At 38.0% G+C, this 15066-nt stretch overlaps 2 protein-coding genes and 1 long non-coding RNA gene across 4 annotated transcripts; all 3 read left to right on the top strand.

The window, feature by feature from the left end:
* The first annotated feature begins 457 nt into the window (after positions 1 to 457).
* Positions 458 to 2798, top strand: LOC107777089 (tubby-like F-box protein 5). Its single transcript, XM_075249924.1, has 4 exons — positions 458 to 814; positions 909 to 996; positions 1333 to 1462; positions 1840 to 2798. Exons 1-4 carry the CDS (start codon positions 461 to 463, stop codon positions 2483 to 2485), a joined length of 1218 nt encoding a protein of 405 aa, XP_075106025.1. The 5' UTR covers positions 458 to 460; the 3' UTR covers positions 2486 to 2798.
* Positions 2799 to 3790: 992 nt separating this feature from the next.
* LOC142179501 (uncharacterized) lies at positions 3791 to 13254 on the top strand. Of its 2 annotated transcripts, none has more exons than XR_012707841.1 (4): positions 3791 to 4228; positions 6686 to 7061; positions 7159 to 7246; positions 12970 to 13254. It is a non-coding gene; the product is annotated as an uncharacterized LOC142179501 (long non-coding RNA). The 2 variants fall into 2 exon arrangements; XR_012707842.1 differs by lacking the exon at positions 3791 to 4228 and adding an exon at positions 4242 to 6600.
* Positions 7257 to 12014, top strand: LOC142179500 (uncharacterized). The gene is made up of 2 exons (XM_075249923.1): positions 7257 to 9161; positions 9468 to 12014. The coding sequence occupies exons 1-2, from the start codon at positions 8063 to 8065 to the stop codon at positions 9470 to 9472; spliced, it is 1104 nt and encodes a 367-aa protein (XP_075106024.1). The 5' UTR covers positions 7257 to 8062; the 3' UTR covers positions 9473 to 12014.
* Positions 13255 to 15066: the final 1812 nt, after the last annotated feature.

Below are 15066 nucleotides of genomic sequence, written 5' to 3'. Positions count from 1 at the left end.
TAGGTATTTTGATTTTAAATTAAAACAGAGAGGCTAAACCTCTGTATGTGAATGATAGGTAATACCGGCTTGTTGGGATTAAGGAATAGTGTTGTTTCATCTAGATTAGTTTGGGTTTTCATGAAAGCTTTTTCAGTCTGGTAAAAGACTTGTATGTCAGTGAATAGATAAATATTCGATTAAAACAACATCTACTTCTAGATATTCTCAATGTATTAAAAGACCAATTAAGTATGGAATTAGATTGGGCCCGAATAGAGCAGAATGTTTACAACCTAAAGGATAATCATATAGTCAATCAGCAAATTTTGAAATTGAGGCTTAGTTAATTGATTGGTTGATGTGGTTTAAAGGTGAAAATTGTCTGAAAGTTCTTTCCTCATGTGGTTAAGCTCCTCTTTGTTTCATTGATCTAATGCTTTCCCCTTCTGTTGAAGGAAAGGTTCAGTTCGTGTGATTGATGGATATGCCTTTCAAGAAAATTGTTCGCGAGCTGAGGGAGGTGAAAGATGGGATCGGGGATATACTAAGGAAGGGAGCAGAAAGAAATCATTGGAGCAACAGAATCCGGTCAGATATTGTCCCATATGTGGCCCTTTCTGATCCCACTGAACAAGGGCAGTGGGCAAATTTACCACCAAAAGTGCTTTTGGATATCATCCGCAGGGTTGAAGAGAGTGAGACATCGTGGCCTGCTCGTTCTGTCATTGTCTTTTGCGCATCTGTTTGCAGATCATGGAGGAAAACTACAAAGGAGATTGTTAAGACTCCTGAGGAATGTGGTAGGCTTACCTTTCCCATTTCACTGAAGCAGGTAATCTCCTTAATCTGTTTCAATTTCCTTATTGTTGCTATTGCTGATGTTGATTTAAACTCAGAGAGATCTTTTTCATTTATTTTTAAACAAGCCGGCTCCGTGTGAATCCCCAATCCAGTGCTTTATCAAACGGGACAAAGCTAATTCAGTATATCGCCTCTACTTTGGTTTGACTCCATGTAAGTGTATATCTTCTGCCTATCCTAAACTTCTCTTCTTTTAACGCTTGTACTGCGAGCTGGATATCCTCTTGAATGATTCTTTGTCTTTGAACCAGTTTCAAGACTTTCTTTAATTTGATCAATTAACAGACTTGTCTTGTAAAAATTTGAAAATCCTACTTTATGGGGAACTTGCACTTAGGCTGATGTATTATGTCTGATATCTTGTTAGTATACCGGATTGAAAATGCGAAAGCTTTCATAACTTGTGCTTAAGTTTGTGGTCTATGTTTTTAATCGGAAAATCTTCCTAGTCAATAGAAGATGCTCAACTGACATTTTACTTGATGACAGCTGAGAATGAGAGGGATAAACTATTGTTGGCCGCCAAAAAGATCAGAAGGGCAACAAGCACAGACTTCGTGATATCGTTGGCTGCAGATGATTTTTCTCAAGCTAGCAATACATATGTTGGGAAACTGAGGCAAGTTCTATCAAATGTCCTGTTATATTTCCTTCACTCACTCCTCTCCGCCCCTTCAAAATGGCAGGAAGCAAGGAAAAGCTTCTACTCCCCTTCATTTTACTTTAATAATGTTTGAAGACAACTTGACCAGGTCTAACTTTGTTGGAACCAAGTTTACCATATATGATAGCCAACCTTCAAGCGAAACCGCCATTGAACATGGTCGACTTTGTCAAAGCTTTCAAGCAAAGAAAGTATCTCCAGGAGTTCTATCAAATGTCCTGTTATATTTCCTTCACTCACTCCTCTCCGCCCCTTCAAAATGGCAGGAAGCAAGGAAAAGCTTCTACTCCCCTTCATTTTACTTTAATAATGTTTGAAGACAACTTGACCAGGTCTAACTTTGTTGGAACCAAGTTTACCATATATGATAGCCAACCTTCAAGCGAAACCGCCATTGAACATGGTCGACTTTGTCAAAGCTTTCAAGCAAAGAAAGTATCTCCAGGAGTACCTGCATGCAACTACAGAGTAGCTACCATTTCCTATGAGCTCAATATTGTTCGTCGTCCAAAAGGACCTAGGAGAATTCATTGCACAATGCATTCTATCCCTTTCTCTTCAATCCAGGAGGGAGGCAGTGCTCCAACACCTACATTATTCCCTCAATCTTTTGATGAGAAGTCATTATCTGCACCTCTCTCAAAAACAAAGGAGCTAGCTATAGATATCAGCTCGTCTGGCTCTTCTCAAGAGCCGCTTATGCTAAAAAACAAGACTCCTTGGTGGAATGAAAAAATGCACAGCTGGTGCTTAAATTTTAAAGGCCGTGTTACGGTGGCTTCTGTGAAAAATTTTCAGCTACTGGCAGCAGGTGATCCTTCTCACAATATACCTGTCGCAGAACAAGACAAAGTAATACTACAGTTTGGCAGAATTGGAAAGGACAGCTTCACGATGGACTACCGCTATCCACTTTCTGCTTTCCAAGCTTTTGCAATCTGCTTGACCAGCTTTGACTCGAAACCAGCCTGTGAATGATTTCATGCAGATTTTAAACATGATAAACTTTCTTCTTTTTCATTGCTTCGTAATGTTCTAAATTCATGTTTCATTCTCTAAGAAAAGTTCTCAATGATATGCACGGCCCTTTATATAAATGAGAATTTTAGTTGCGTCGTGTGTAGGGTGGGCATAGTTTAGGCAAATCCAAATGTTTGGATTTTGGAATGAATTTTTAGATTATGGATTGGATTTCAGATTTAATTTTTGAAATTTTTGAATTTCGGATTGGATGTTGGATTCGGAACTTTGCCTTTTTGGATATTCGAAATTTTGAAATTTTTATTCCTTATTGTATGGGTCAAAATCTCACCAGATAAGAATCGGCGTGGGAAGAAACGGCGAAAAGTTATTTGGGACTGTCGTATCTACACTACGCTATGACGACACGCACCTCGGCCACGGCCAAGGTCATGTATTTAGAACGTCTTAGAAGCGAATTGGATATTACGGCATTTCAGGGGTTAGCCCGTAATATAGTCGAATGACTTAAGTACCTCCGTTAATGACCAGTGGGTAAGAGAGAAGACCTAGTATATAACCTAAGTGAGAAGAAGAAGAAGTAGGGGGCGGAAAAAGGGAGACACAGACATGTTTCCTGAAAAGAAGAGAAACCTACCTTCATCTCTCTCTCCACCACGAAGAAGAAAGAAGCAAAGAAGTTCATATCATCAATACATATTGTTAGTCTAATCATATCAAATGTATTGGGTTCTACCTTAGTAAAGATCGGTGACTTCTCTCATTTACGTCTTCTTAATTATAGTTTGATATAATGAAAATTACCATCCTCTTCTTATACGAATGGATTCAATCACTATTGTAGTTAAATTTTATGTGTGCTATGTTTGCTTACTCTCATCTTCTATCTTAGGTCTGGAGTAAATTATCGTTGGTTAAGATTTGCCTAAAATTCCCTTATTAATTAGTTTAACAAAAAGCTCAATACTTTTTCGTCGAATAATATTTAGTGCTATCCATTAGACATTAGTATATTATCCATATGTCCAACACTAATAAGTCAAATACCCTACTAGAAAGCTCATATATACAATATTAATTACTAAGTCACTATTATTTTCTATTTAGACATGATTTAACTATTGTTAATTCTTATCGGCCATATTATGTGTCTATTGTATTTCCTTGATAATGGTTTCATTGCTTGCATGATTATTTTATTTGGATAATTACGATGAGAATGAGAAACTATTAAGGCAATTTAAAATGAATACTTCATTTGCATGTTCATTTTTGTAAGAAGAAAAGCAGCTCAACTTGTAGGTTCAAGACAAAAAATTCAAAATATTTAAATCGAATTAATTCAGCTTTGAGTTATTAAGTTGAAGCTCGATGATGCTTGATTAAACAAAGATGGGAGAGATTCTTAGATAAGTTTAGAACGAATCTGTGTAATTTGTGGAGTTATGGAGGAGATGCGATACTACCTTTTTTTTTTTTTTTTGGGTTTAGAAAATTGGTTGTTGATTAGTCTCAAGATTGACTACAGATATGTTTCAATAATTAAGTCTGGCTTTATTATTCGTTGATGTTACATATACTAGGATTCAGCACTGAGTAAACAAGATATACATTGTAATTAGAATTAGTTAAGGGATTTTCTATTGTAATTTCACGGTTTATTATGTATATATGGAAATAACTTTTATTAGACCCTTAAGTTGCAGGGTTATTTGCTTCTCTCTGCGGTTTCTTCAAAAGGTACCATTTGACCAACTCTTTCTTATTCTTTTATGTTCCCTAGTTTAGATTATATATGATCTCCCTAATTTTTTTTATCTTCCATTGATTCATGTGTTTTTGTTTTCTGTCGTCTCTTTTCTTCCTTTTCACCATTGCCAACTGTTACAGTCCTGTACTAATTTTTGCCCCCTTTTGTTGTTGGGTAAAAAGATTTACTATCTTTTATTTAACTTATCAAAAATATATTTTTACTAGTTTAAAAAAAAATCAAACTTTTTATCTATGTCTCTCTTCTTCTTAGGTTCTTACCTCACCAGTCACCCTTTGCGTCATAATATATGTTTTGTTTTGTGTGAGGAAACATCTTTATAGAACATGCTAAGGTGTACTACTTGTTCTTTGTTTTATGTTGATGACACTAAAATGAAGTTAATTAATCATTTATTTGTTTATTCCCTTTTCCACGTTACTTAGGACTCTGGTAATCAGTTGGTTGATAGCTCCCTTTAGTGTCCTTTTTTTATCGTTTGGTAGCTACATTGAACTATTTTGCATCAGTTGAGATTTTGAGAAAAAAATTGAATCTTGATTTTTAAAAAGGTGAAATGCTTTTGTTCTAATAAGCTTGTATTTGATTGAAATATTCCATAGGAGTCTCTCTACACATATTCGGGGAAGCTATGTACAAAATCACTTGTTCATGTTAAGTAAATATACCATTGTTCCAATCATTTAAGCATGACTTACGTAATAGTCTTTATTTCAAATTACTTGTAATTAAACTCTCAAAAAAAAAGTAAGGTTAAAGTTTTGATAGATCATATACATTCTCATGACGATGATGCATCAAATGTATTGATTTTCAGTTTCACTAGTGTCTTTTGGTGCTCTTGCCCTGCAACTATCACCGACTAAACTTGTGATTCTATAATTTAAATGGTCATGCACAGTCGAGGGATTTTGTGGCTCATTTAGTATCTGGAATGCTTCCTATGTGAGCTTCGCAAAGCATAACCTATCCCATTGGAGATAGAGAGAGTTGTCTTAGGTTGATGGCCAGATTAAAAGTAGTCTAATAATGATAAAACCTCTAACCATTGAATAATAAACTTGAAGAATTATAGAGAATGTGTCTACTGAATTCGGACTAGTTGAGGGCAGTTGATTGATTGTTCTTTAATGTCTATAGTAAAAAGAGGAAGGGGATTTGAGGTTTTCAAATACTCTGTCGTGGGGGTTCCTGTTAGGACCGAAAAAGTCAGGTGTCATCCGGAAGTTAGAAAAACAAATCTTGAATGCTATGTTTGAACTTGTTCAGAAAAACTTATATTGGCCATTATCTGGAGAGGAAAAAAAGAAGTGTAATGTCTCTTTTTTAGCTTTTATTTAAGAGGCTGAATTGACAGATATTGATTCAGGGTTCCGCCTGAGGACGTGGACCTCACTGGCCGTGTTTCTGTCTCCTAATTTCTTTTTCTTCTTCAATCTCTACATTTAGAGCGTTCTTTTATCGCTTTCATCTTCTTTGTCCCTCTTTGTTCAGGTTTTCTCCTACCATTTTCTCTATTTACTATGCATTTCTATCTTCATCTTGGTTTCTGGATGCAATTCCTATTTTTCCTTTTTTTCTATTCTTCACCCTAGTTTCATGTTGTCTTTGCTTTTGGTTTTGAGCGGAGCTAGTATAGAAATGCTATAAGATCTTACGTTTTAATTTTGCGTTGTCCTTTATTTCATTGTGTATTATTTTGCCTCTTATAAGCAATTGTGCAATTTGATTTTCTGATTGTTATTGTTGCTAAATCTTTATTTTGGGAACATTTGAGTGCGAAGTTTTGATTTTGAATCGTAGGATGTTATAGAAATGATTTATATTTCTAATATTCGCTGGATTATTCGTCTCTCATTTGTGTAATTTCAGTGCTGATCATTGAATGGTTACATGTCCATATCTTTTTTGCATTTCTTCTTCTCAATCCCTCACAAAAGGAAAAATATTAGGTATATTGATTTTTAATTAAAACAGAGAGGCTAAACCTCTGTGTTAGATCTGATAATTGAAGATATGGTGTATGTGGATAATAGGCAATGCCGACTTATTGGGATTGAGGCATATTGTTGTTACATCTAGATTAGGTTGGATTTTCACGAGAGTTTTTTCAGTCCGGTAAAAGACTTGTATGTCAGTGAATAGATAAATGTTCGATTAAAGAACATCTACTTCTAGATAATCTCAAAAATTGTCTTAAAAGACCAATGTAGACTGTAGGATGGAATTAGATTGGACCCGAATAGAGCAGAATGTTTACAACCTAAAGGAATATCATATAGTCAACCCATAAAAGTTGGAATTGAGGCTTCCTTGATTGAGTGATTCATCTGTTTAAAAGGTAAAAATTGTCTGAAAGTTCTTTCCTCGTGTGGTTAAGCTCCTCTTTGTTTCATTGATCTAAATGATTTGCCCTTCTGTTGAAGGAAAAGTGCAGTTCGTGTGATTGATGGATATGCCTTTCAAGAAATTGTTCGCAAGCTGAGGGAGATGACAGATGGGATAGGGAATAGACTAAGGGAGCGAGCAGAAAGAAAGCATTGGAGCAACAGAACTTGATCACATATTGTCCCATATGTGGCCCTCTCTGATCCCACTGAGCAAGGGCAGTGGGAAAATTTACCACCAAAAGTGCTTTTGGATATCATCCGCAGCGTTGAAGAGAGTGAGACATCATGTCCTGCTCGTTCTATCGTTGTCTTTTGAGCATCTATTTGCAGATCATGGAGGAAAATTACAAAGGAGATTGTTAAGACTCCTGAGGAATGTGGTAGGCTTACCTTTCCCATTTCACAGAAGCAGGTAATCTCTTTAAATTTGTTCCAGTTTCCTTCTTATTACTATTGCTGATGTTGATTTAAACTCAGAGAGATCTTTTTTGTTACCATTTTTAAACCAGTCGGGTCCCCGTTAATCCCCAATCCAGTGCTTTATTAAAAGGGACAAAGCTAATTCAGTATATCGCCTCTACTTGGGTATGATTCCATGTAAGTGAAAATCTTCTGCCTATCCTAAACTTCTCTTCTTTTTCCACTTGTACTGCGAGATGGATATCCTCTTAAGTAAGTATCCGTCTTTGAACTAGCTTCAAGTCTTTCTTTTATATGATCGATTAACAGACCTTGTCCTGTAACGATTTGAAACTCCTACTTTAATGGGGAACTTGCACTTAGGCTGATATATTATGTCTGACTTTCAAGTTAGTATACCGGATTGGAAATGCAAAAGCTTTCATAACTTGTGCTTAATGTTTGCGGTCTATGTTTTTCATAGGAAAATCTTTCTAGCCAATAGAAGATGTGCAACTGACATTTTACTTGATGACAGCTGAGAATGAGAGGGACAAACTATTGTTGGCTGCCAAGAAGATTAGTAGGGCAACAAGCACAGACTTAGTGATATCATGTTAAAAATAGTAATAAACTTGTTTCCATTTGTCCACAATTGTTTAGATTTGTTTACATTAATTTAATATTTTCATACATATAGCTAGAAAAGAGTGAGGTATGGATATGTGTGAATTTGTGTGAACTAGTGTGGGCATGTATGGACTAGTGTGTGCATGTGTGGACTTAATTAATATGTACACATGAAGTTTAGGCTAGATACATGTAGGAGTTCTACTATAAATAGTCATGTATGCTAGCCATTTGGAGCAAGTGAAGGTGAATAGAAATCATCCTTTCCTCCACCTCTCTAATAGTGAGTTTTGAGTGTTTGTTTAGTTGACTTGCTCTCCCAAAAATTTCTAACATTTGGTATCAGAGCCGGTGTGTTGAGAGACAACCAAACTTGGAGAAAAGATGACAAACACTAATGGAACACCATTCCAAGTTCATATGCTCACAAAAGAGAACTATGGAAATTGGTGTATTCGAATGAAGGTCTTGCTTGGTGCCTATGATGTTTGGGAACCGGTAGAGTCTGGAGTTGATGACGCGGAAGATGCCGCAGCCACAAATAAGAAAGATCAAAAGGCACTCACTCTCATCCATCAAGGTTTGGATGACAAGATGTTCGAGAAGGTTGCAAATATGACAACCTCCATGCAAGCATGGGACATTCTTCAAACTTTCTTTAAAGGTTTGGACAAAGTGAAAAAGGTTCATCTCCAGACCTTAAGAGGAGAGTTTGAATCATTGCATATGAAAGAAAATGAATCTGCTTCAGATTACATTTCAAGAGTTTTGGCTATTGTCAATCAAATGAAAAGATATGGTGAAGAGTTGAAGGATGATAGGGTCGTTTCAAAAATACTACAATCCCAAGATTCAAAATTTGATTATATTGTTGTTGCTATTGAAGAGTCCAAAGACTTGGACACCATGACCATAGATGAACTTTCGAGTTCTTTGCAAACCCATGAAGAAAAATTGAAGAAACCGAAAGAAGAATCGGTTGAAAAGGCGTTGCAAGCAGAACTTTCCTTCAAGGAGAAAGATGAAAGGCGTGGTTCGCAGCAAAGAGGTCGTAGAAATGGAAGAGGTTGTGGTAGAGGAGAAAGAGGTGGTAGTCAAGCATCAAATAGAAACAATAAAAGCCAAGATTATAGTCAAAGAAGAGGTCGTGGAAGAGGCAAAGGATGGAGACAAAATCAAGGAAGGTATGACAAATCGAATATTGAATGTTATACTTGTCATAAATTTGGACATTTTTCCTGGGAATGTAAAGATAATTTGGAGGAGAAAAACAACTTTGTGGAGAGCAAAAATGAAGATGAAGATGCCACTCTACTTATTTCATGCAAAGGAGAAGAAAGTGTGGAAAAGAACAAATGGTACCTTGACTCCGGTGCAAGTAGTCATATTTTTGGAAAGAAAAATTTATTTGTGGAGCTTAAGGAGCTGAATGGTGGCCCAATCACTTTTGGAGACTCTTCGCGAGTTCAAATCAAAGGAAAAGGTATGATTTCAATTCGCTTAAAATATGGAAGTCATCAATTAATCTCCAATGTTTTGTATGTGCCGGAGATGAAAAGTAATATTTTAAGTTTGGGACAACTTTTGGAGATAAATTATGTCATTCATTTGAAAGAAAAAAAGTTGTATATGAGAGATGAAAAGGGAAGATTGTTAGTCAAAGTACATATGGCTAATAATAAATGTTCATCTTATATCTTCAAAATGATATTCTAAGGTGCTTGCTTTCATGTGCCAAAGATTCATCTTGGCTTTGACATATGAGATTTGGTCACTTGAATTTTGATAGCCTAAGGTTGATGAAGAAGGAAAGCATGGTGAATGGATTGCCAACAATTGATCATCCTAACCAACTTTGTGAAGAATGTCTCTTTGGAAAGCAAGCAAGGAAAAGCTTTCCTAAAGAGTCTTTGACAAGAGCAAGATGCCCTCTCGAGTTAATTCACATGGATATGTTCGGACCTATCAAGCCATCTTCACTTGGTAAAAGTAATTATTTTTTTACTTTTCATTGATGATTTTTCTCGAAAAAACTTGGGTTTATTTTTTGAAGGCAAAATCGGAGGTGTTTGAAACCTTCAAAAATTTTAGGAACATGGTGGAGAAGCAAAGTGGCTATCAAATTAAGTCACTTAGGTTCGATAATGGTGGATAATTCACTTCAAATGAATTCAAGATTTTATGTGAGAAAAATGGAATTCGTCATTACTTGACAGTTCTGAGATCACCACAGCAAAATGGCGCCATGGAGAGAAAGAATCAAACTATTCTCAACATGGCAAGGAGTATGTTGAAGAGCAAAAATATGCCAAAAGAGTTCTGGGCTGAAGCTGTTGCTTATGCGGTGTACTTATCAAATTGGTGTCACACCAAAAGTTCGTGGAAAAACATCACAAGAGGCATGGAGCGGTTTCAAGCCAAAAGTTGCTCATTTGCGAGTTTTTTGGAGCATCGCATATGCACATGTGTCAGATGAGAAGAGGTCTAAGCTTGATGACAAAAGTGAGAGGTATGTCTTCATTGGCTATGATCAAAGTATTAAAGGTTATAAATTGTATAACCCCAAAAATGGCAAGGTCACCATAAGTAGAGATGTTGAGTTTGATGAAGATAATGCTTGGGAGTGGAAATCTAAAGAGCAAGAATACTCTTTTAGTTCATTATTTGAAGATGATGAAGAAAAAGATGGGGAGCAGGATATCACACCACCTTCAACACCTCCGCCATAAGATCAAGAAGTTGGGGAATCAAGCTCAAGTTCAAGTAAAGTACCTCACAAGAGTAGAAGTCTTTGTGACTTGTATGAAAACACGGAAGTGGTAAGAAATGACTTGTATGATTTTACTCATTTTTGTTTGCTGGTGGACAGTGAGCCTCTAAGCTTTGAAGATGTTTGCCAAAATTCCAAATTGAGGGATGCAATGGATGAAGAAATCAAAGCTATAAAAAAGAATGATACATGGGAGTTGGTCACACTTCCAAAAGGCAAAAGCACCATTGGAGTCAAATGGGTGTACAAGCTAAAGAAGAATTTCAAGGGAGAAATAGAAAAGTACAAAGCAAGATTGGTAGCTAAAGGCTACAAGCAAAAGGTCGGTATTGACTATCATGAAGTATTTGTGCCGGTTGCTCGTTTGGAAATAATTCGCTCTCTCATTGCTTTGGCGGCACTAAATTAATGGAAAACCCATCAAATGGATGTGAAGTTGGCATTATTTAATGGTGTATTGGAGGAAGAGGTCTATATTGATCAACCTTCGTGTAAAGCCCCAGAAAAGTTTGCTAAGTAATTTAAGATTTCGTGGTGCCAAGGTAGGCTAATTATTTTATCTTGCGTGCAAATGAGGATTCATGATATAATGGATATTAATTAGATATGTTAATAAGCATATAAGTCATATTATAAGTGATTTGGGGTCTAAAGAGAGGCCTAAGTCTAAACCAAGTTAGAAAATTTCATAATAGACTAAAGTTGTAAATGAGTACGCACAAGACCTTATTTTGGACAAGAATATCTCCATTTATATAAGGTTTTGTGCAACGAACAACCTATCAAATTAAATCTCTTTGAGTCTAGTTTCCAATGCATTAAACCATTTGTCATTTGGAGGTGTATACAGAAAGCTATGACCATTTTACCGAACCTGTGTCAGACGCGCGGCCGCGGGAAAACTGAAAGTTTCTGCCTCCGAGCACGGCCACCGCATCTCGGGCACGGTTTGACCGTGGTCACGCGCCTAGAAGCCCTATAAATACCCCAAGACTGGGTATGGAGAGTCTCTAAGTCATTTTTTTAGCTAGGGCTTGCTCTATCAAGGGGAATCCGTCTCATACTTCCCTCCTATGATCCAAGATAATGTTTTTGGAGTATTTTGAGTTAATTACTACTCCTAAACACTTATATTAACAAGGATTGATCTTGAAAATCCATAGATTCCCATTCAAATCCCTAAATTGATCAAGAACACTACAAGTGGGGATTCTCAAGATTCTTACTACAAGAGGTATGTCTATCATCTCTAACTACTCTATGGTGATTATTTATGTATGATATATACGTTAGAACTCATGGGATGGTGATTGGAAGCCATAGGTGCCTAACCTAGGTTGTGTTGGTATTGTAGAGATTGTGAGATGGGTTATTGAGGTATGATTCTTGGGTGTAATAGTATTATGTATACATGCATGTACAAATTGTTGAACATAAATAAGTAAAGATTGGGTTGGGGAATGCAGCAAATCTTGTAAAAGAGATTTGAAATCAAGATCCTCAACTAGTATTTGATAAAATGCTCAAATGAGCTGAAACCATGAATACCTTCCTAATTTGTGCTCAATTTTGTTATGTCTCAAGTAGATTGGGATTGCCAGAATTTCCGGAACGTCGTAGTAACTTAAGGAAAGCTTAAACAAGGTATGTATGGCTAAAAAACCCTCCTTTTAGAAATTGAGCCTCCATGGTGCCCGTGCAAATGTTGTAAGCCCAAAATTCGATTGATGTGGTACTTGTTATGTCAAATAAATTGATGCTGCAAAAATGTATGTTGAAGATGCTTCTCCATGTGTTTAGTGTGTTATTCTTTGTAAATTGAGGATGTGTGGAAATATATGAGCTATGTGCTAAATGCCTAAATGTCAAGTCAAGGTTACATTGTGATTAATATGCCGAACTAAATGAATTTCTCTCTATGTTTATAACTTAAATTGCTTTTGTATGTGCTTATGATCCTAAATGGCAAGATAAATGTTGAAAATGGGAATAATGCGAAATGTGAGTTATGGAATGTGGTAATTGTGGCCCCAAGTGCCGAGAAACTAATTCATATGAATCCAAAGATTAAAGTGAGATGATTAACGGAAAAAGGTAACGTCTTGGTAAGACGGCTTAGCCGAACGGGCTTTGATCGGATGCCATGTTATACACACATGGTGGTAATGTATTGATAATTGAAACTGAAAAGTGAGAATGAAATAAGAGTAACGTCTTGGTAAGACGGCTTAGCCGATCGGGCCGTGATCGGACTCCGCTTAAGGAAGCGGTGGTAATGTGGATGATGATGCAACGATAAGGAATGCCCCAAATAAAAATTTCAGAAATTATGTGAAAAATATGTGAACCTCTTATATTATTGATGTGATGCTTATTTGAAGCTTTGTTGTCCTTATGATTTCTTTTACTCTTGTATGGTTGTTTTTTCTAACTGGATGGTGTTTAGTTATACATACTAGTACTATTCCATGGTACTAACGTCCCTTTTACCGGGGCACTACATTTTTTTAAATGAATGTAGGTAGCTCCATAACGGATAGTGCCGATCGCGCGTAGCGGAGCATCCTTCTCACAAAGTCTTGGTGAGCCCCTTTCTCCTTCAAGGGGGTTATGTTGTACATCTTTTGCTATAGATATCCACTTTTGAGGTATAGTCGGGGCCTTGTCGCCGGCATTGTCATACTTGTCTTTTGCATCCTTAGAGGCTCCGTAGACATATGTGTGGGTTATGTACGAGTGTTAGATGGGTCTACGAACTATGTTGTAATTCTAGCTCTCGCTTCTCTAAAGGGTAATTATATGGAATCTTGGAAACTTAACTATGGTTTAAAGTTGTCTTTCCTATTGTCTAAATAAATGAAATCATTGCTTCCTTATTCATATTGAGATGGGTAGAAAGTGTTTGATAAGGCTTGCTCAGTTGGGTTATTGAGCGCTGGTCGCGCCTCCCGAGATTGGGGCGTGACAAACTTGGTATCAGAGACTAAGGTTTCAAGGTGTCCTAGGCTGTCTCGGATCCGTGCCTAGTAGAGTCCTTCTTATCAGTGTGTAGTCGACCACATCTATAAGTTGGAGGCTACTTGGGCATTTAGGAATAATGCCCTTTTTTGATATTCTGGATTGTGCGGTACAACTTGTTATGAAACTATTCCCTCTCTAATTAGTTAATTGTCCTATCTTTCAGTAAATGGCACCTAAGAAGAAAGCAAGAACTGGCCAAGAAGCCAATGCCACCTCAGGAGTGGTTGATGATTCATTGCTTGATGTTGCAGGTGAGGGTAGTCGCCCTGCTATCACCCTACCTGGTTCTTCTATTCCAGAGCAGACTATCCTAGTTCCTACACCTACGGAGGGTACTACTATCCCTCCCATTGATACTCCTATTCCACCTCCAGCCCCAACTTTCAGTTCTGGTATTTCTTATAGGGATCTTTGGGGGACATATTCAGATGTTGACCCAGCTAGTGGCCTCTCATGCCCAGAGGTCAAATGTTGCGCCTAGTTCATCCAACAAGCAAGAAGATTCCACCAGTTCCAAGGTGAACAGATTTCTTCAGTTAGACCCTCCAGTATTTACGGGTGCCAATCCAGAAGAAGACCCTCAGGATTTTATTGATGAGATGCACAAAACCCTCAGGGTTATACGTGCAACTAAGATAGAGGGAGTAGAGTTGGCTGCCTACCATCTGAAAGGGGTGGCCTATTCATGATTTGAGTTGTGGGAAGATTCCCATGAGGAGGGAAGCCCTCCGGCGAGGTGGAGCGAGTTTGCTGATGCCTTTATAGATCATTTCCTGCCTGCCGAGACAAGGGCAGCCCATGCAGCAGAGTTTGAGAATCTAAAGTAGGTTAGCAGAAGTGTGTGGGAGTACCATATGGAGTTTGCTCTCCTGTCTAAATATGCTATTCATATGTTGCCCACAATGGGGGCTAGGGTGCATCGGTTTGTTCAGGGTCTCAATCCTTTAACTATTAATGAGGCTTCTACAGCTGCATTGAATTCTGACATGAATTATGGGAAGATGGTGGAATTTGCTCAGGCCACAGAGAATCATAAATTGAAGAACAAAATGGAGAGAGAGGGTAACAGAAAGACCCGGTCTACGGGCAGCATGGGTAAGTCATTCAGTGGGGGAAGATCAGCTTTTAGGGGAGGATCATCACGGCCGTCTCAGTCTGTTGCACAGTCTTCAGCCAGTGCACTGCCATCAAGGCCCAACCAGCAGCAGCAGTGGAGTCGTTTCAGGCCCAGTCAAGGCAACAGAGGATCCTATCAGCGGGGTTGGTCAGGAGAGAGATCCCAACAGCAACAGAGGTCTTCGTGCTCCAAGTGCGGGAAGATGCACTTAGGGGTTTGCTACTTGGAGTTACCCGTATATTATGGATGCGGGATGAGGGGCCACATTCATAGGCATTGTCATACATCCCGCCAAGGAGCGGGTAGGGGCACAACACAGTCATCCAGTCCAGCAGCTACTACATCCTCAGCCCCCTCTCCAGCTCGAGGTGCCCCAGCACCTGTAGGGCGTGGTGTAGCTAGGGGTGGTGCACAGAGTTCAGGAGGACCCAGCCGGTTCTATGTTATGAGTGGTCGCCAGACTGCAGAGGCTTCTCCAGA

Source organism: Nicotiana tabacum, chromosome 3, assembly GCF_000715075.1.
Source record: "Nicotiana tabacum cultivar K326 chromosome 3, ASM71507v2, whole genome shotgun sequence".
NCBI lineage: Eukaryota > Viridiplantae > Streptophyta > Magnoliopsida > Solanales > Solanaceae > Nicotiana > Nicotiana tabacum.
Note: the sequence above shows the minus strand (reverse complement) of the source record. Positions and strands in the feature narration are given on the sequence as shown.

Coding starts and splice junctions, on each gene's coding strand:
- LOC107777089 (XM_075249924.1), top strand. CDS start 461: ATGGATATGCCTTTCAAGAAAATTGTTCGCGAGCTGAGGGAGGTGAAA. Junction 815..908: donor TTCCCATTTCACTGAAGCAG/GTAATCTCCTTA, acceptor TTTTTAAACAAG/CCGGCTCCGTGTGAATCCCC. Junction 1,463..1,839: donor ACATATGTTGGGAAACTGAG/GCAAGTTCTATC, acceptor CAACTTGACCAG/GTCTAACTTTGTTGGAACCA.
- LOC142179500 (XM_075249923.1), top strand. CDS start 8,063: ATGACAAACACTAATGGAACACCATTCCAAGTTCATATGCTCACAAAA.